This window comes from Thamnophis elegans, chromosome 3, assembly GCF_009769535.1.
Source record: "Thamnophis elegans isolate rThaEle1 chromosome 3, rThaEle1.pri, whole genome shotgun sequence".
Lineage (NCBI taxonomy): Eukaryota > Metazoa > Chordata > Lepidosauria > Squamata > Colubridae > Thamnophis > Thamnophis elegans.
Window position 1 is genome coordinate 28,425,502 of NC_045543.1, and position 21,146 is coordinate 28,446,647.

The 21,146-nt window shown below is 38.3% G+C and overlaps 1 protein-coding gene across 1 annotated transcript; it reads right to left on the reverse strand.

The window, feature by feature from the left end:
- Positions 1–1,221: 1,221 nt before the first annotated feature.
- Positions 1,222–20,746, reverse strand: B3GNT2 (UDP-GlcNAc:betaGal beta-1,3-N-acetylglucosaminyltransferase 2). Its single transcript, XM_032212760.1, has 2 exons — positions 18,357–20,746; positions 1,222–2,765 (listed from the first exon to the last, which is right to left on the reverse strand). The coding sequence occupies exon 2, from the start codon at positions 2,754–2,756 to the stop codon at positions 1,563–1,565; it is 1,194 nt and encodes a 397-aa protein (XP_032068651.1). The 5' UTR covers positions 2,757–2,765; positions 18,357–20,746; the 3' UTR covers positions 1,222–1,562.
- Positions 20,747–21,146: the final 400 nt, after the last annotated feature.

Consider the following 21,146-nt stretch of genomic DNA (forward strand, 5'->3'; position numbering starts at 1 on the left):
TCATTTTTGATTAATTAACAGAACAAACTAGGATACAATAAGAATAATTAATTTGTTCTATGTATACTTTGGCAAAGAAAGACAGCATAGAGAAGTTCTAGGATTTTTTTTACGGTTTACCCTAAAATCTGTACCTAAATGTGAAATATGTTTTCTAGTATTTTAATTCATAATATCAGAATAACAGATGCTGTATATTTATTTTATGTCTGTAAGATCTTAAACTGTAGCCAGTATTTGGAGAACACAGTTTTGGCCTGAACCTAGAACAGCAGAAAACTTCTTTGGCAGACTTTTATACCAATACATGGAAATTTCCACTGCGAAGTATCGTTCAGTGCTACCTTTTAAACCTAGTTTGCTCCTGCAAACTATATTCATTTGATTTCCCTTCTCTTTTTCATTCAGGGATCAAGGGCATGCACACTGCTTCCTCATCCCATTTCCCCCCACAACAACACCCTTAGGAATATGATAAAGATATAAAAATTAGTTATTCTCATTTTTTTTCTTTATGTAATAGAACAAGACATGGCAGAGCTCTGATATGTGGAAGTTTCATTTCTTTAACTGCTCTGTTGGTCAAAAGCAGTTGCCAAGCACTGAAGTATTTAAAACTGTCTGGGCATATTACACAAAACACTGTAATGTACACAAAGAACTCTTTTTCAAATTCAAAAACAATTTTATTTAACATTTTGTGTTTCAACACATTTAAAATAGCATACTCTATTTAATTTAAATATTACTGACAGCGCTTTACAAATGTTTCTTAAATATTTTTAAGAAAATATTTTGGTCTTCCATTTAAACAATAAATACAGGCACTTCTACATATACAAAGACTGTTTGAATTGTCAGATATAACACATATGAAGATATAGCAATATAGTGATTTGAGACTTTTAGAATCTATTCCTTCCGAAATAGATGCAATACCTTTAAGGATTTTTTTTAAAAAATGGTATCTCAATTATCACCATTTTCATGAGATTCTCACTGACATAAAATTGGATCTTTTAAATGCACAGTCCCATATTAGAGATGTTTCTACCACCATTAACTAAAATATTATTTAATGAAGTGATAAAGGAATTGGAGTTGAAGGTGGGAATCTAAGCTGCAACCCCCCCTTTTAAATTATTTTATTTAAGTTATTATGGAAGTTGTTCGGAAAATAAGAGTCTGAGTTAACAGCAAAATCTCTATAATTTCTCGTCTCAGGAAATATGATGGAATCTATCACCATAATTTAATTACAGTATCAGAACAAGAGCAATTTATTGAATATAATTTGACTAATCAGTCTTTAAAATTATGCTAAATCACAACTTTGTAAAGCTTTAATTTTTCAAAATTTTAGGACAGTACTATAATGAGAATATTTTCATGCCATATCTTCTGATACTCTTGTAGTTGTAATCTCACTTTTAGAAGTACTAGACAATGTTATTAGCTAATTTTGGTTTACAAAACAAGCCACCAATTGAAGACAATATGCTTACCATTTAGCCAAATAATTTAAACTGAAATTTAGGAATAATTTTTGGATACATACATTTTTAACAACTTAAATGTGGATCTTGCAAATTTGTCCAGATTTTAATCATTTCTTGAGGATTCCGGTTGTGGACTAACATTAAGTTTGTATAGGAGCATATATTGTTCCTCTGTTTCTCTTCAATGTCAAAGGTTTTGAAGCCTTTGTGTTTTTCTGGAGAAAGCCCAAGTCTCTGAAGGCACATACCAATGTACACATCATCAATAGGATAAAGGAGGACTTGGTCAGATATGTTAGCTAATCTTAATGCTAGATCACCAGAATAAAGAAATCCACCACCTCCTGCGTATGGAGGATAAGAGCCTTCATAAATACTGTGTGGGATGTAATATTTCACATTTGTATCACGATGAGGTCCAGCATCACGGATAACATCACCTATGAACAAGTCTTTGGCTTTTTCTTTAGTTAAACTCTTCAAGTAATCCAGGATCTGATGGGTATTCACAAAAACATCATCATCTCCTTTGAAGACAAACTGAGCATCAGGGCAAGTGGTGCTGACCCATTTTAGAAATAGTACCTCCTTTAGAGTCAAATTGAAGAAAGTATCTCTGTAGTTCCATAGAAGTATGTCTTGGTGGGTTTTGCTCTCAAATTTCAACATATCTGACAGATTGGGATAGTTATCTTCAGGAGGAATTTGACCTAATAGGAACACTCTCACAATAGTTATGTCTCCTAAATTAATTTCCCTTCCCCAAGATTCCCGGATTGCTTGCCTTCTATCAAAATGTGGTATGAGGGATTTAATAGCCAGAAGCAAAAAAGGTTTATGTTTGCACTTGTGCGGCTGATCTACTAATAATGAATAATTTCTACATCTTAAATAATGAAAAAAGTCTTTAAACCTATCTGGTAAGTCTTCAAAATCTTTAAGATCTGAGGATAAAGATGGATCAGGATCACAGGAGTTCAAAAAGCTATTATTGGAAGATAACCTTTCTTCCACAGTCATATTGAAAAGCAATGCAAAAATAGGATTATATAAGTGTTCCAACTTCTCCTGCTGTTTATTCCAATATGCCTTGTGAGGAATATACTTTCTCCAAAATCTGCTCCTTGGGAGTATAACTTGTTGTTTTGAATTTTTGTCTTGGCCACTATTTTTTGAGACTTCCACAATGACATATATAAAGAAATTTACCATCATCAGAATTCCCAGCAATTTTAATCTTCTGCGTCCAACAATCATGTCTCATATCTGGAAAACATTTAAATCAGAAAAATATTTATTAATATAACAAGATTTGCATAAATAGTAACATAATAGAATGAAAAGCAAATGGAGATTTTGTCTTCAACAGAATATGCAGTCCTCATTTAGAAACTACCTCAGTTAACAACCATTTGCAATTGTAACAGTGATGAAAAAGTAACCATCTGAAAAGCAAAGAAAGCTAAAGGAAGTACAGTGGTGGTTTCACATAGCAACTGCTCCACTTAATGATCAAGTTGCTAGTCCCAATTGTGGTCACAAATCAAGGACTAACCGTAGTCCACAAATAGAAAAAAGGCAGCGGAAGTCTACAAACAGGAAGAGAATTTATATCACTTAAGATCACTCCCTGCAAGAAACATGCTCAGTGCTGTAGAAGAGAAAAATTAGCTACTAAACAGTTTTAAGCAATTTTAAAATCTATTTGACCCATCGTTTTTCCCTAACTAACAAGGCTTACTACATGCTCAAAATTGGAATTGGTTATGGAGCAAGAATCAGTTTACATGTGCTGAAAGGCTTCACTTTTCCGCGCCCCCCTCTCCCGGAAAGCCACAATGAACAGGACAGTATCATCAATACTGTTGGTAGGTATGCTAGCCTCAAAAATATCCAGAAAGTCCTTCCCCGAAAAATAACTTAATGGTTTTAAGAGCTATTAACTTTAAGACATGGTGTGCAGTTGAATTTTAATAGCGAGAATAGGGGAGGCTCTGGAAGCTGTCAAAATGGTTCAGACATCAGAGAGGATCTAATTCATTCATGTGATGTACGGTAAGAGTTTATTTATCTTTATACTTCTATCACACTATTCATTTGAGGTTTAAAATGCAATCCTTCCAGATTAAAATTCTATCAATTCAAAAAGGAATTAGGATATTATCCACATTCCAAAGCTGAAAGCAATTCGAACTAGCAGCATAGCTAAAATACTAGTGTGTGATTATTTGTAGAGTTTTATGTAACATGGAAGGGATTTTGAAAAACAAGTCTGGCAGTATCTTTGTTTTGTAAGTCATTATTTATATGCTAACAGTATCTCTTGAATTATGTTAATTGTCAGTTATATATTTTAAAAAATATTTATAATCTGCCTTCTAGGTAAGACCATTTAAGAGAAATTCAAATTCAACCCAACATAGAAGGAGCAATAGCAAAAGTATAATATTTCTCTGTTACAAAGACAGATACTTAATTGTGTAACAGGTTAAAATGCTCTTCACAAACCCAACTCCCAATCTAGAAATGAAAATGGAAGTGTAGTGAAGGAACAGTTCTTGCTCTCAAAGTAAACTTCTGAAATACAAAATAACCTTTTAATATAGCATATTCATTTTTACACACTTTTTTCCTGTACATACAACCAAATGTGAAAGAGAATAGTAGAGATTCTCTAACACTGTTTGATAACTGGTTGGTCTCAAGTGTCAATTTCGGTTTACTGGCCTCTAGCCAGCCTTTTACAGTGTCTGATAAACCCCTGAATTACTCCCCTAATTCTGATCACAAGAAGAGATATAGGTGTCATTCCACATCCAATCTAAACTTCAGTTTGCCACAATTCTGGTTCCAGTGAATGTGAAACCATGCTATACATAGAGTGCATTATCAGCCAGTGAGTTTCCATAGCTCAAGATGGATTTAACCTCAACTGTATTTGTCAAGCATTCACATCTTCTATAATCTATGCTTTATTGTCTGTAATTCTGAAATCTAAGATACCTTCAACTGTTGGAAGAAGTAACAATATATGAAAACAATTTTCTCTTTTCTTCTAAAAAAAAGTGGGAATGAATTGTCACTGGCTTTAATTAACAGTTGCTTCAATATCATTCTAATTCTAATGGCAGACAGTGAAGAGAAACTAAAAGGCCTCTTGCGGAGAGTGAAAGAGATGAGTGCAAAAGCTGGCTTGAAACTCAACATGAAAAAAGCCCACGTCATTTGATTCCATCACTTCGATGATGAAGTAAAACAAGATGTTTACCGTTTGTTATTCTATACAATAGATTAAGGGAATTGAAATGAATATTGAACATACATTCTACTGAGGAAACCATAGCTTTGTTAGCAAAGTGGTGTCTCTGTTTTAATATGCCGCCTAGATTTGCCATAGCTTTCCTCCCAAGGAGCAGGCATCTTTTAATTTCATGGCTGTAGTCACTGTCTGCAGTGACTGATCTTGGAACCCAAGAAAATAAAACTGGTTACCTTAAAAGTTCTACGTATATCTATGTTTCATATATTTTAACCCATGCTTAGTTGTCCTTCTGTTGTTGTTTCCAGTCAATTTGCCACTCAGTTTAATTATCATGTATAAAAGTGAATGACAAACCTCTGCTTTACATCCTCCTCATGTCAGTTTCATATTTATCCACATTCCATATATTTTGTTTAGTTGTCTTTCTATTGTTATATTCAACCAGTTAGCAACTCCATTTTATTGACATGTTTTTCACAACCTCCCCACATCAATATCAAATTTATCCATATTCCATATATTTCAACCTTTGCTTAATTATCTTCCCATTATTACATTCAATCAATTAGCAACTCCATTTCATCATCGTAGTTAGAAATAAAACCCTTATCTTAGTCTTATATTCTCCCACATAAACATTTCTGATTGTCGGATTTTTTCCTAGTAAGTCTTTTGTCCCACTTCTCTGCTCCTGCCCTCTCCCTTCTCTTTGCTTCGGCACATCCACTCTCCCCAACTTTTCCCAGGTCACCACCAAAAGGTTGTTTTTTATTTCTCTTTGTTGGGGCAAAACCTCCCCCTTCAATTTCCCTTACGTCACTAACCACCTCAACCTTTCTGTCTGCCTTTTGTTTCCCTTCGTTTCTACTCCTTCATTATCTTGCCCCCCTTCTTTTTTAAATTCTTCTTTGGATATCTGCTTCTCTGGGTTCACAATTCTATTTAGGCTTGATTTTAATGATTTATGCATATATATTTTTATAATATCATGTAGTTCTTCAAATTCCCAGCTTTCCATGATGTCCAGTTCCAAAGTTAGAATTAGCTATGCAGTTATTTCAGAGTTCTGGTCCACCTTAAGTTTGTCCACTTCCACTGCTCTAGGGGAGAATGATGGGAGCCATCTTGGTCTTTTGTTCTTCCTTAATATCCAGTTCCAAGATTGCAGTTAGTTATACAAAGTCTTATTTTGAGGCTCTGGTCCACCTTAAATTTTAGCTACTGTGGGACAGGAAGTGAAGCTGGGGCCATCTTAATCTTTTGCAGTAAAATAGAAAGACGAAGGAGGGAAGAAAAAATAAAAGAAAAAACACCCTAGCATTTTCCAGTTCTTATCTCTGTAATAATTCTTCCCCGGCACCTTCAGTCTCCGATCAGCCACAGCTGCTTAAAACATATCAATTAGAACAAACTTATAAAGAGCTACATTCAGGTATGCGTCTCTTTTGCCTCCTGCTCTTGCAACTTCTGATTTATGGTAGTTGGTTAATTAAAACATCCTACACAGTCAAGGTAAGATTATCCTTTATCAGAGAAAAAGAGATCAAAATATTTGGTTTCTATTTGATATCAGAGACCAGATTAGAGTTTGTATTGAATGGGTTCAGAAGAAAAACGTACTTTTTTCTTGATTATTTTAGCTGGAAGGAATTCAAACAAAGTAAAAATATTGGTTTCTGTTTAAGATCCAAAACCAAATTTAACATTATAATTATGTGGGTTTGTAATTGCTCTGCTTTCTGACCTTCTGTTCGAAAGCGTAGACAAAGAACTTCCTGGGGGGTGGGGCTGGTGTTACAAGCCTCTACCTTTCTTTGTTCTTTTTCTTTTAGGAAAAAAAATCCTGATCTGACTATCAGTATTATTTATATTCTCAAAATTTCTTTGCCTTTTCCAGATTTAATTTATAGTTGGGTTAGTTAAATTCTCTTATCAGGTCTTTTATCTCTCCCGGTCTCTGCCTGTTCCAAACTTATTTTGACAAAAAGGTCAGCATCTTGTTGGCCATGAAGGCTGCTGCTCCAACTCCGATTCATAGGCAAATATCTAAACCACAAGAGATTTTTGCTTCTCTCAGGGTATGATGAGATGCTGCCCTTCTTTGCCCTCACCTCCAGTGGGGGTTCTGATTCAAAAGAATCTTCCGAGATGGTTTGTCAGACAGGGTTCATGTGAGACTCTTAGGAGCCCACATCTCCCAAGTCTGTCCAGCTGGAGAACTTCCTGTCTAAAATGAGCACCGAATAATTGATCCTTTTGAATTGTGTTGTTGGAGAAGACTCTTGAGAATCCCTTAGACTGCAAGATCATCAAATTGGTCAACCCAAAAGGAAATAAACCCTGACTGTTCTTTGGAAGGAACAGATACTGAAATTGAAGCTCAAATACTAAAGCCACATAATGAGAAGAAAGGACTCATTGGAAAAAGATCCTGTTCTTGGGAAAGATTGAAGGCAAAAGGAGAAAGGGATGGCAGAAGATGAGATGGTTATATACATAAATTTAGGAAAACTCCACAAGACAGTGCAGAACAGGAGGGCCTGGCATGCTGTGGTTCATGGGGTTACAAAAAGTCATATATGGGTTAGAAACTGAACAACAAATCAATACCATTCCACAATTATTTTACTGGAAAGGAATTAAAGTTTTTCTCTAAAAAAACACATTCATAGCACATTCTTCAAAACTGCTTTATAACATTTAGATTAGAACATTTTAAACTGTAGAAGGATTAGTTTGTAGGCAATACATCTTACACTGATTATAAAATAATTACATAACAAATCAGCTACTTAGAATATCAACAAAGATATCAACTTTAATCAGTACCCACAAATTTCAGGTCAAATCTCTTCAGTCATTTCTGCTGGTTCAGCAAATGCTAAATCCTTTGGCACAGGCAAGGCATTTTTTAAAAGGAAGAGGAATTGCTATTCTCTGAGCAGTGGGAAAAGACAGCAAAAAAGGATTTGTACTGTTTTTTCTTTCTTGTTAAACCTTGGGATGATTTTAATAAGAAAAAAAAACATTTGCATTCCAAGAAGAAAATAGTGGCAGATTTCTCCTGCTGCTTCTTATGTGAGGAGCCATAAAGAGAAACTTCGTTCTGAGAGTTGGTCATATGCTATACCCTGGAATAAAGCCTGGCTTAGTATGTTTTCGTAAATAAATTATTGACTGTAAAATCATTCATTATGTGCACTAACATTTTATTCATGTCTTCCTAAAATTTACATTATAAATGATTGATGATGAAATCATTTCATCAAATTTCATTCCTTTTTGAAATAAATAAATAAATCCAACTAGCCCAATTATATAGGGATGCTCAGTTAAAAACTAATTGCTTCTCAAGAGATTTCCATTCTACTTTTTCCATACCTGAATATACTATAAAGCAATGTTTCATTATTCAACCGTCTTACCACATTCAAACACTTCAACAATTCAGAATCTATTATTAACAATAATAGTACTGTAAGTTTAGCAACAGTGTGCATTCTACAATATGCAATTCATAAGTAATAACTTTAAAGTCACAGTAAATGAGTAAACAGCTTGTTCAGCAAGTTAAATAAGAATGCTTCCGTTTGGCTTTGGCTTTGGCTTTGTGCTAATCCAGTCATTGTGCTTCATAAAAATGATTTGGGGCTGTGGTTTTTGAGGTTTTGAGTTCTCAAAAAATTTAGGTGTGGTCCTGAGCTCTTTGAAAACTTGCTAAATAATTTATTCAGTAAGCCATGCTTAATATCACTGAAGAACAGTTACTTTGACATGATCTAATAAAATGAAATTCAATGGTGAAAAGAGTACGGTTCTACATTTAGGCAACAAAAACGAAATGCACAGGTACAGTATAGGTGGTACCTTGCTCAATAGTAGTAACTGTGAGAGGGATCTTGGAGTCCTAGTGGACAACCATTTAAATATGAACCAGTTCTAGGCTGCATAAATAGAGGGATAGACTCAAGATCACGTGAAGTGTTAATACCACTTTATAACACCTTGGTAAGGCCACACTTGGAATACTGCATTCAGTTCTGGTCACGATGTAGAAAAGATGTGGACACTCTGGAAACAGTGCAGAGAAGAGTAACAAAGATTATTAGAGGCCTGGAGACTAAAACATATGAGGAACGGATGCAGGAACTGGGTATGTCTAGTTTAAGAGAAAGAAGAACCAGGGGAGACATGATAGCAGTGTTCCAATATCTCAGGGGTTGCCACAAAGAGGGAGTCAAACTATTCTCCAAGGCAGTGTTTTTCAACCACTGTGCTGTGGCACACTAGTGTGCCGTGACATAGTGTAAGGTGTGCCGTGGGAAAAACACTTTATATATAGTCAATATAGGCACAGAGTTAATTTTTTTTAACATTTTCTAATGGTGGTGTGCCTCGTGATTTTTTTCATGAAAAAAGTGTGCCTTTGCACAAAAAAGGTTGAAAAACACTGCTCCAAGGCACCTGAGGGTAGAACAAGAAGCAATGGGTGGAAACTAATCAAGGAGAGAAGCAACTTAGAACTGAGGAGAAATTTCATGACAGTTAGAACAATTAATCAGTGGAACAGCTTGCCTCCAGAAGTTGTAAATGCCCCAACACTGCAAGTCTTTAAGAAGATGTTGGATAGATCTGTCTGAAACGGTATAGAGTTTCCTGCCTAGGCAGGGGGTTGGACTAGAAGACCTCCAAGGTCCCTTCCAACTCTGCTATTGTATTGTATTGTATTATATTGTATTGCATTGTATTAGGCCCAGAACTACTTTCAAGGCAGTGGCATACAAATGGAGGCTTGGCATTTTTCTATTTAACTTCCTTTTTTCATTTGTTAAGCCTATCTTTCACTTTACATCATTTTTTTCACCTCTGACAATTGACATGAAAAGACATCTTCATTTATTCGTAACATAATGCTGAACTTCAGTGATGTAATTTCTGATTTCAAAGGTGGCATACAGTATCAAGACTCACTAATTACTTAGGCTTATTATGCACAAAATTAAGTCTCAATAAATTTTAAAGTTTGATTTATATGGATTCTTCTTGCTCTGTAACCATTAAATGGTTTCTAAATTGGAGGGAAATATACTATCCAATTGTTCAATGTGTGAAGCTAAGCTCCACCTCCTTTCAACCCAGCATGGAGATAAGATAGAAAATGGAGGGAAAATGAACTTCTGTAAATGTTTCCTAGAGGAGTCAGTCCTGAGACTGAAAATTGTTCCTTACTGCTGTTTTGGTTTCAAAGAAAATCCAGATTCTGCCTTAAATTTAAGAGACCTAAGGAGAAACTTCCTGACAGAATAATCAATCAGTGGAACAGCTTGCCTTCAAAAGTTGTGGGTGCTCCCAACACTGGAGGTTTTTACGAAATGATCAGACAGCCATTTATTCAAAATGGAACAGGATCTCCTGCTTCAGCAAGGGGTTGGACTAGAAGACCTCGAAGGTCCCTTCCAACTCCATTATTCTGTCACCTCAAGAATGTAACGTCTGTACTGTAGGATTGAGATTTGGTTTTTTTCTTAACACACTGGTGTCTACATTTAAAACTGGCAATTTCAAGTTACGCCTTTTTTTTCATTAAAAATAACATGACTAGATAGAATACTGGACCCAAGTTTTCATTAGCTGGGCTGACTCCATTCTATATAGTTACACAGGATGGTCTGATGCAGTCTTAAGGTATGAGAAAGCCTCCAAGTCTTAGACATTCTTGCTTGTGATTGTAAGAAACCAGAGTTCATCAGAAAATCTTTGGGGAAGAATTAGGGTTCAACTCTATAAACTGTGCTCTAGAGACATGAGCATCTAGCAAAAACCATAAACAGGCTCTTCAATTGTTGTTTATTTGATTCACATCCAGCTTCTTTCAGAAACTGAGGCAGTTGTACACAGTGTTCCTTCCTCTGTTTATTTATTTTTTTCACCCCACTCAACCACAACCTGAAAGGTAACAGGGCTGAGTGAGTTCGAACGGCCAAATATCACCCAGTGAGCATTGGATACCGAAAAAAAGGGAAGCCAAACCAGGGTCTCTCAGCTTCTGCGCTATTCCAGGCAGCTTTTAAAATAGCTTCAGCATTTATACCGTTCTACATTCCTCTAAGGCAGCGTTCTTGGGGTTTGTTTAAAATGTACAAAATGTCTCTCAAACCTGTTTGTGATTTCCCAATCCTGAGATACTTGGATAGGCCTCAGCCTCTGGCAGCCTTGAAAAAAAGCTCTGACGTATGGAAGCAGCAGCCAGGAACTTGCTCTATTCTCCCCTCTTTACCTCACCCACCTTTTTTTCATCCCCGTCATCAGAGTCCTCACAAAACTCTCCTCAGGCCAGAAACTTGTCTTTCCCTACGGTAGGTCCTAAGGGCCATAAAGCCTCCCCCCCCCTCCAAACTTTCCAAAGAGCCTATAGGTGGCGAAGCTGCACAGGCAGGTGGAAGTTTGAAATCCTCTCTAGGATGCTTGAAGGTATCTCCTCACTCTACTTTTAAAATTAAAAGAACAAATTAAGCATAAAAAAGGAGGAGATGGCAATCTCCTCAATCATCTTTGTTTCCAAAAACCTTCTGGACTCTAACTAGGTGTTCTTATGGGGGGGGGGGGGGAGACAAATGTAACACTGAACCACAGAGCTTTGGCCACTACTCCCTAATCAGGACAGTGATAACAAGTCACTTGGGGTACAAGGAAGGATGACAGGGAGCAGTTTGCTTTTTGGACAATTCATCTTTTGAGGTTGCACATACTTACTGTGAGTTATTTTACACGTATGCAATAACCCTTCCCTTCAAGATCATTGGAGGAGCCATTGCTTGCTCTCAAAATGAATTGATTAGTGCCCCCCCCAAAAAAAAACAACTGGAAACATGAAATACAAGCTATGCAATTCTGTCACTATGGCAAATCAACAAATGAAGCTTGCATTTTCGTTATGGATTTTCTGAAAATATTGGACAGAAAGTATACCTGCAAAAATATATTTTCAGCTAATTTAACATGCTTTTCAACACGGTGGTATTACATGAACAATGTTCAGCAATTGACAATCATTTCAGGGAAAAATGTTTTTCTCTGTTCAATAATAGCCTTGTTATTTCTAAGATATTAGTAGATCTACATGTCTATACTTGTGACCAGGTATAGGCATATAACTCTACATGCACCATCAACAAATGATTACATTTTTCTGATGTTGGATAGCATTTTGTCTCCAATTCAAAAATGCAAAAGGGTACCATTAAAGCACTAAATATAAGAGTTCATTTTTTACAAAAATAAGGCTCATATGGCCCATGAAAAATTATCTTGTACATATGGGAATTATCATAGCTGCAGTTACGAAAACAGATTTCTTTCAACATATATAATGTTGCCAGAAACTATTGTCAAGAAAAGCTAACTGTACTATTCTACAGTTGATTTGACCTAACAAGTTTAATATGCCTGGATTGGGCCATAGATCCATTTAATCCTCTGTTCTATACCACACGGTGGCATCTGAATACATATGAGAACCTAACAAGCTTGATCTGGAGACAGATCATCATTATTACCAGCACCACCCCATTCTTAATTGCTTCCCAACGAACAATACTGAAGAATGTTTATGATTCAGAAGGCAATGAACAGTAGTCAATCAGTCACTCATGGCCTGATCTTCCATGAACTTATCCAATCCCCCTTTAAACCGATCTGAATTGTTAGATTGCTAACTACAAATTCTAACTAGGCATTGTGTGAAAAAGCATTTTCTTCCATTGGTCTAGAATCTTCCTTTATCCAGCTTCAGTGGAATAAAATGGATTGTGAGAGAGGGGAAAATGTCATCAGTCTCCTTGTCACCCCTTCTACCATGTATTTCCTTATCTTCCTTTGTTACAGATTGAAGAGGCCTAATTGCTGTAGTGCTTCTTGATCGTAGAGTTACTTGAGCCTCCTAATCAACTCTTTTCAATTATTTTCTAGTTATAACACTTATTTAAAGTACAGTTATGAGAATTGTATGCAACACATTTAGCTTGTTTGTATAACAGCATTATTTTATCAACAGTTCTATTTTTAACTGCCTACCTAATTATAGTAAGCATGGCTTTTGACTTTTTATTTTTACATTGCATTGACACTGTTCCTAAGCTTCCATAATAACTCAAAGATCTTTCTCTTTAGAAATTATTCACACGATTTTGCATAGTGCCCTTGCTTACATATTAAGAAAACCAGGTAGAGAAAGAAATTATGTTTAGCTTTTTCTTCTCCCAAAGGATTCAGATGTTGTGGCCTGCCAGCTGCCAGCAGAGCTGGCGGCAGACTTGGACGATGAGGAGGTTGGGGAAGAACTTGGGCCAGTTCTGGAGTCTGGGGAAAACTCTGATGGATGGTCTGTCTCGGATGCAGAGATAGAGCCAGAGCCATCTGACGTTTTCCAGCCACCAGACAGGCAGCTGCCTTTGGAGGCTGATATGAGTGAGGAGGAAGAACAGCTGGGGCCTGTTCCAGGTGCACATATGCACAGAGCAGTTAGAAGAGGTGAGCAATGGAGGTCAAGGAGTCGACTCATGAAGCAAAGCACACATGGAGGCTGAATGCCACCCCGCTCCACGACTGGGGAATAAACAGAAGGAAAGGGGAATGGTTGTCGTAGGAGACAACAGTTTGTATTTCTGAAAATTTTGCTCTTTGTGTTTCGTGCCACAAAGACTGCTTGCCAGAACCTAATTTGCAGCCTTTTGGCTGGGAGTTCATGGCCTTACAATTATCTCAAGGAACTGATAAGGTCTGTACTGCAATTAACTCCTTAAAGGACTATTTTTGTCAGAAACCAGTAAAAAATGTCTCAAATCACAGTCATGTGACTGCAGGATACTACACTACAATATTGCAACCAGATGTAAATGGGAGCCTGTTACCAAGCTCCTGAAATGTGGTCATGTGACTGTGATAGGGGGGAAGAGACACATTTTATGCCAGAAGTGCTGTATGGGTTGTAAAATTTCCTTCCTGAAACTGTCATTAAATGACCAGTTGTAAATTGAAAATTACCTGTACAAATCACTCAGCCAGCAATCAGAAGTTACAGTAGTGCTGAACAATGAGATGACTGGTTCTTAAAGTTGCAGTTGTTGCAGCATCCCTATGGTCATGTTTTGGGCACTTGGCAACTGATGTACACCCGCAGTCACGACTGCCATTTGCAACATTCACAACTGGCTTCCAACAAGCAAAGCTAACGGTGAAGCTGGCAGGAAGTCACAAATTGCAATCATATAGCAATAGCAGTTAGACTTATATACCGCTTCATAGGGCTTTCAGCCCTCTCTAAGCGGTTTACAGAGTCAGCATATTGCCCCCAACAACAATCCGGGTCCTCATTTTACCCACCTTGGAAGGATGGAAGGCTGAGTCAACCCTGAGCCGGTATGATATTGTGATATTGAATATGATATTGTGAATATGATATTGTGTAATATGATACCAAATATGATATTGTGCTTAATGATCCATGGTGATTCATTTATTGACAGCAACTGGGACTGCCATAGTAAGTTGGGCATGGTCATGTGATTTTTCAGTTTATGACATTACTTAGCAATGGAGCTGCTGATCCTAACTGCAGTGAGAACTACCTGCATTCTCCTGAGTAAGAATTGCCAGGATTGCAAATGTGGCCAATTGTGTATTACATGTGTGTCCCCCTTAGTTCTTTCCAGAAATCTAAATGAATCTTATTTCTAGGTCTTGACAATTACCTTGAAAATCTACCAAGGTAATTTGTCCACACAACTTATACCTAGCATAATTAAAGTGGTCTTACTCTAAATCTTTCTCATATTTGTCCCCTCCACTCTTGGATTTAATAATGTATAGGATAGGTAGGCCTTGGTTAATAATAGCAATTGAGACTAAACTTTCTACAGTTAAACAACATGGTGATAAAGAGTGACCATGCTGCTTAGGAATGGCCTTTCCAGCAGTTCTAATTACTGGTTAAGTGTATCACATGACATCATTAAGCCTGACTTCATGTGGTTGCCATTTATGATCTCCTGCCAGCTTTCCTATTTGACTCTCAGAAGCCAGCAATGAGAGTCACAAATGACAACCATGTGACTGTAGCAAACTGTGAGAGAGTACTGGTTGTAAATACTAGTGATTCAGCATTGTCATAAGTCTGAACAGTTGTTGAATGAATGCTCATTAAGTGAGACCACTTCTAATCTCTAATAGCCCTTTCCACTCTTAACTGTCCTGCTATCTTCTCTATGATTTCATCAGATTTGGTCACCTTCTGTCTAAATCATTGCAATCATGTGCTCTGAATAAGACTTTCCATGAAGCTATGGCTATGCTGCAGCAATGTAAGTAGTTATGAGTAATTACAGTCATATCTCAGTGCACTCATGTCACACTTCTACTTTGTTAACGCCCAATGGGCTTCCAGATGCAAGATACTGGTTTTCATCTATGAAGCCCTCCATGACATAGGACTGGTTGGCTTATCTGCAGGACCTGTTGTCTCCACTTATTCTGACTATCCCACAAGAGCTGAGAGGGTAGGCATGCTTTAGGTCCCTTCTATCACACATTATAATCTGATGGGACCCAGGAAGTGTGGCTTCTTCTTTGTAGTATTTGTTCTACGGAACAAAACATTATCATCCCAAGATTTGGATGGTCCCAACTCTGTTGATCATTTGTAAGGTGTTGAAGACCAGGTTCTTCTCTTGAGCAGTGGGTCAAGATGCTGGGTATCAGGGATGCGATTGTGCAGCTTATGAGTCACTCAAGTACAACGTGTTGTTATTTAATTCTTTTTAACTGGTTTTTAGCTGCTCCTGTGTGTAGACACCATTTAAACTGAATAAATAAATCAAGCGTATCCTTCCATCCCCATCATATTGAAAGTCATGCCTCAATGGTCTTATTTATGCATTTGATAGCACACCTGAGTATTCACAACATCTAGAGATAGAGCTTGGTGTGCTGATCTGACCGCTAAATCCTGTATGTATTCCAGTCTGTATGCTTTCATTCTCAGCCCATCCTGTGTTGACTGGGGAAACCTGAATAATCCCGAACTGTGGAAGAAATGTATATTAAGATAGATTCTCACATTTTATTACAGTGTATTCCTTATGGTTTTGAGTTTAACTAATGCATTCACAATGAATGCTTAAAATATTTAGAATCTTGATTAAATAAAAAAAATACTTCCCCCACCCCCAGAAGCAGTTTAAAAAGTGGAGTGGAATCAATTTTAAGTTTATTGTGTTAAATATAGTCACACGCATCTAATCTTAGTTTTATTTTTAGTCCATACTGTTAAAAATGTATACATGTATTAAAGTCATACATTTCAATTACTATATTGGAACCAATAGGTTGCGATTTTGCCAAGATTATTATTTTTTAAATGAAAGCTTTCTAAACATTTAAAAAATAATACCCTACCTTTAAACTCACATAGAAAAAGTCTTAATGTCTCTTTCCTGCATTCAAATGTGCACATATTTCAAGCTACCTGTATATACATTTGGACTATCATTCAGATTATTTGGAACATTATAGTATCTACCATTCACTCTTTTTTCCATAACCCCCTCCTTTAAAGAATTTTAGTTACCAAGGTTAAATTCATCATGGAAAATACCCATCTTTCTACTTGCATTCTAATGTCACTTTTCCACCCGTCCAGTGCAAAAGCTTAGTTACAGGTAGAAAACTTTATGCTCAGGTAATGTCATAATTTTCCAAATAGGGAAAATATTCCGAAAGCTAGCATTATTTCAGTTTAGAGTCTGCCTGTTTCTCCAAGTTATGATTAACTGCCCCATCAAGGCACCCCAAACATCTTTCATTCCACTTGATAAGAATTTTTAACTAAGCTCTAAAGCCAGAGCTAACAAGTTCCCTTTTTTCTATGTTCTACCTCTTTTCCTTGGATCATGGTTGTTTTGTATTAGCTATTTTGGAAGGAGGGATTCAGATTCAACGAGTAGAAATGCATCATCATGATTACTCCAGCACCTTATTTTTTTGCAATCTTTGTCAAAGGAATTTTCTTATCCGGTAAATTGTCCTCGACAATGTATTATTGCAGCGGGGATTCTGTTTTTCACTGCTGAATCCTTGAGTTAATAATCTATAGTTATGTAGTCTAATGATTATATGGAGGTCAGTCAAAGAGAATGTTAAGTAGGTTTTACTATTTGGAATAAGAATGATTTGGGGGTAGTGTACTATAGTTACCAGTGTGTAAATGTTTTGTATGTGCAAAATTATCCTTAAAGAACATTGTGTGAATTTTTACAGAACTGATATGGTCTTGTGTGTACTCATTATAGCTAAATCATTATTTTGTGAAAACAATTGATTAAAACTAAATAATACATAAACTTGAAGGAAGATTATTTGGTCCTCTGAACTACAAAACATTCTGAAATTAATTAGCTAAATCCAAGGAGAGACAAATACAGAGAGAAGATAATTTTTAAAGGACAATTGTATGCTTGGGAACATGATGATTTGGGTTGCAAACATCCAGATGACCACTAGGTGACAGCAAATAAAATACCATCTAGTGATAATTGACATTTTCTAATTTATTTTGTGAGCATCCAAACAATTTGTAATCTTTGCTCTGACACCAGCAAGAGGAAATATTTAAACCTTTAAAAAAAACTAAAACTGAAGATGGCTTATTTCTTCCAATTAGTTCAATTTCTTTACATACATAATGAAACCCTTTATTTCCCCATATTTAGAGAATAAGTTGCCAAATATCAATTGGACGGATGGGCACAAGCCTCAAAGAAACGCAGAAAACAGCCTCTATAGTCCTGCACCCATGCAAGGTAGAAAATAAACTGAAAGCCAACAGCTTTTTCACTTTTTTGCCCAGTACTTTAACAGTCCTATATGAATTTGGTTCTTGGATGAAATGATCCAGATTTTATCAAAACTGTCAAATTCTCTTTCTCTTTATAATAAATTCTACACTCTAGAGAACATTTAGAATGTAATCTGATTAATCATCAAACCCAACCAGACATGAGCTTCCAAATAAGAAATGAAAGTAAGAAAATAAAAGGTTTGAAATGGAAAAAGAAAACCCGGCAGAACAAGGCAGGGACTTATCACCGACGCTTCTTAAAAGTAGGGTGGAGGGAGCACTGCTGGGCTCTTAACACTCGGCAGTGGAGAAACCCCCAAGGAGAGCAAAGTCCCCCTTGGTCTTTTCAAGTTTTCGACGCCATACCCACGAGCCATATTCTGGGACAAAATTTTCCACGTCCTTTCGTGCTCAGGGAGTGGCAGAGGAAAGCATTAAACAGGCCAAACAGGATTGTTGAGGCGTACGGGCGATCGCCTCTGCGCGAAGACAGGAAAACCCTGGAAACCCTACCACGACCCACTTGAATGCGAGCCCTCTTGAAAAACCACAGCCGCCTTTCTCCCTCTCTCACACACTCTCTGTCTCTCTCCCCTCTTCAACATGTCCGGACACCAACTGCTCATTTCTCCGGTCGCCAAGCAAATTCACATGCAAGCAAGACAGGCAACCAAAACCGCGGGGGAAGAGGCTTCGGCGTTACCTTGGCAGACAATGGCCGGGGCCCGCTCCTCCTGCTAAGTCGCCGGGTCCCTGTGACCGGAGTTGGTGCTCTTGCTGTCGTCCTTGATGAAGGCGCCACCATCGCTCTTAGAAGATGATGGCCTTGCCAGTAGAGCCAGGATATGCCGGGTTTTCCCCCATTACACGTTTCGGCGGCGCTTGCTTTCCCCTCGCTCCTCCCACAGTCCGGAGTGGATCCTCCCCTGGTACAAGCGAGCGTCGCTTTTCCTCCCTGGAACCGGTGCCCCAGGGTCCGCCAGCAATCGAAAGAAGGGGGTGGCTCCCCGGGCGTTCACCGACGGCGAGAAGGGAGCATTTCGGCTGCGGGAAACGAGGCAACGAAGAAACGTCAGGGCCGCTTCCGTCTCCTTTTTGCTCCCCTTCCTCCTCCTCTTCGCTTTCGTGACTCACTCTGCAGCCGTCACTTCACTTCTTCCCCCTACTCGCTTCAGCGCATCTCCCCCAGGGCTGCCTGGTTTCCTCTTTTCAGTAGCAGGCGAGGGCACCTGAACTGAACCAGAGCCTCCGGCTCCTCCGCAAGGCGTCCGGCTCCCAGGCGCCGGGGCCACGTGCTCTCAGGCAGCCCGGAGAAAGTGGGGAACCGAACCCTCTTAACTTCGTACACGGCCCAGCTCGAAAGGGCCGGGGACACTTGTTGCTCGCCCTCCTTTTGGACGGCACCGCTCGCTGGACGGAGTTCTCCACTCGCTTTGCAGTCCGAATTTCGCCCGCAGCGGGTCGCCTTGTTATCAGGCCGAGAGGGGCACCAACCCAGCAAAACCAGTCCCGTCGCTCAGCTTCGACTACCCAAAAAAGAAACAACCGCGGGAGACAGGCTCCAAGCCACGCCTCCTGGGCGGTCTCCCGATGGCTAAAGAAGGCCTCGGCGCGGTAGGAGACGGAAGGGGGGGGGGGAATAAGCGGCCAGGGCTGTAGTTCGTCCCCGCTGGTTTGCGAAGAAAGGCTTCTTTTTTTCTGAGGAGACGAGAAGCGTTTGCTTCCACGGCGTAGTAAACTTCGCAGTGCCTTTCAGTATGCTTACGCATCCTCATCAGGTGCCGGGGGCGGAGAGGGGAGGAGTTGCCGTAACTGGAGCCGCTGGAGTGGGAATGTTTTTTTAACTACAGTACCTCCACAAAATCGCTCGGCGGGGAGTCATTAACTACAGAAATCCTGCGGTGGAGCTAGCAGATGACATTGAGCGTCTCCGCTTCTCTGCTGACCGGTTTCGTCCCCCACCCCCCTTCAGTGTCATGACAGCGAATTAATACCTCAATTTCTTTTCCCACCTACATCCGTTGTAATTACACACACAAGTAATTAGTGCGTCAAAACAGTATCTCCTCCTGGGATTTTGCTGGAGTAGTTACTCATTAGAATTAAGCATCTGCTGACATTCGTTTCTCCTTCAAAGTCCGAGTTCCAGAAGGCATCTGCTAAGTAACCTCGCAGCGACCAAATCAGGCAAGTTTCTAGATTGTACATTTGCACTCAGTTTGGCTCTTCGAATTAATTCATTAGCCTCAGTATGCACATTTACCCTGAATACAAACTAGACAATTACATGTTAATCCGGTGAATTATGCAGACACAACCTCAAGTAGTGGGTTAACAAAGTCAAAGGAACAGTTCAGCACAGTGCAAAAATAAATAAATGTATCCTTGGCTCCAGTATTTTCTGTGGTGTGTATCTATTGTCGTTTGTTTAGAGCAAGTATACAATATAAATTACATTAATAAAAATATTTTTCAATTATTATTTTAGAAATCCACACATAGATTTTATAGATACTATAAGTGTACTGCAAAATTTAGAATGCTAATAGATTGCCAGAATATCAATATTGGACAATCTAATGTTTTAGGATATAGTAATCATCCTGCTAAACTTTTGGCTCACAACAAAGGTGCTCAAAATGTAGTTCTTAAAACAGTTGTGCCTCCAGAAAAAGACTTTTAATATGAAGCTGTCTTCCAGATAAAAATATGCTATATATAGTGTATTAAAAAACCCTGTCCATTTGGTACCTTCCCCGTGGGATATTCATGGTTTTCTTTAAAGGGCTTTTGAAAGACATCTTTAGTAAATATTTCTCTTGCCATCAAATTTAAAAAATATGGCATAGCATTGCATGGCATATTAGAGGAAGGAAGGGAAGGGAAGGAAGGAAGGAAGTCATTTGGAATCAGGAACCAGAAAAAGATTTTCAAATTTTGATAAAGTGTGGCCAAAGAACAGGCAAAGGCAGAACACAGTTCTGAGAAGTTTATTTGCAGTAATTCTGTCACAAATATGTATTAAAGAATAGGAGGTCTGAATATTTCCAAAACCTCTTGACAGTTAAAGGTCATTATTACATTTACCCAGACAGTATACCGTATATACTCGAGTATAGGCCGACCCGAATATAAGCCGAGGCACCTAATTTTACCACAAAAAACTGGAAAAGTTATTGACTCGAGTATAAGCCTAGGGTGGGAAATGCAGCAGCTACCGGTAAATTTCAAAAATAAAAATAGATACCAATAATGTTTTTGAATATTTATTTCAAAGAAAAACAGTAAACTAGCGGTGTATTCAATGAAATACTTCACTCACCTCATGATGCTGATGTCCCGCTGTGATGATGATGTCCCGTGCAGCCGCGGGAGCGATGTCCCGCCTCCTATGACACACGGCACAGTGATTCCTATCATTGGATCACTGTACCAGAGGAGGTGGGACATCGCTATGTGGCTGCTTGCCATAACAAGGAGGAGGTGGGACATC

Bases quoted from the DNA above. Each gene is read 5' to 3' on its own strand.
- B3GNT2 (XM_032212760.1), bottom strand. From the start codon at position 2,756: ATGATTGTTGGACGCAGAAGATTAAAATTGCTGGGAATTCTGATGATG.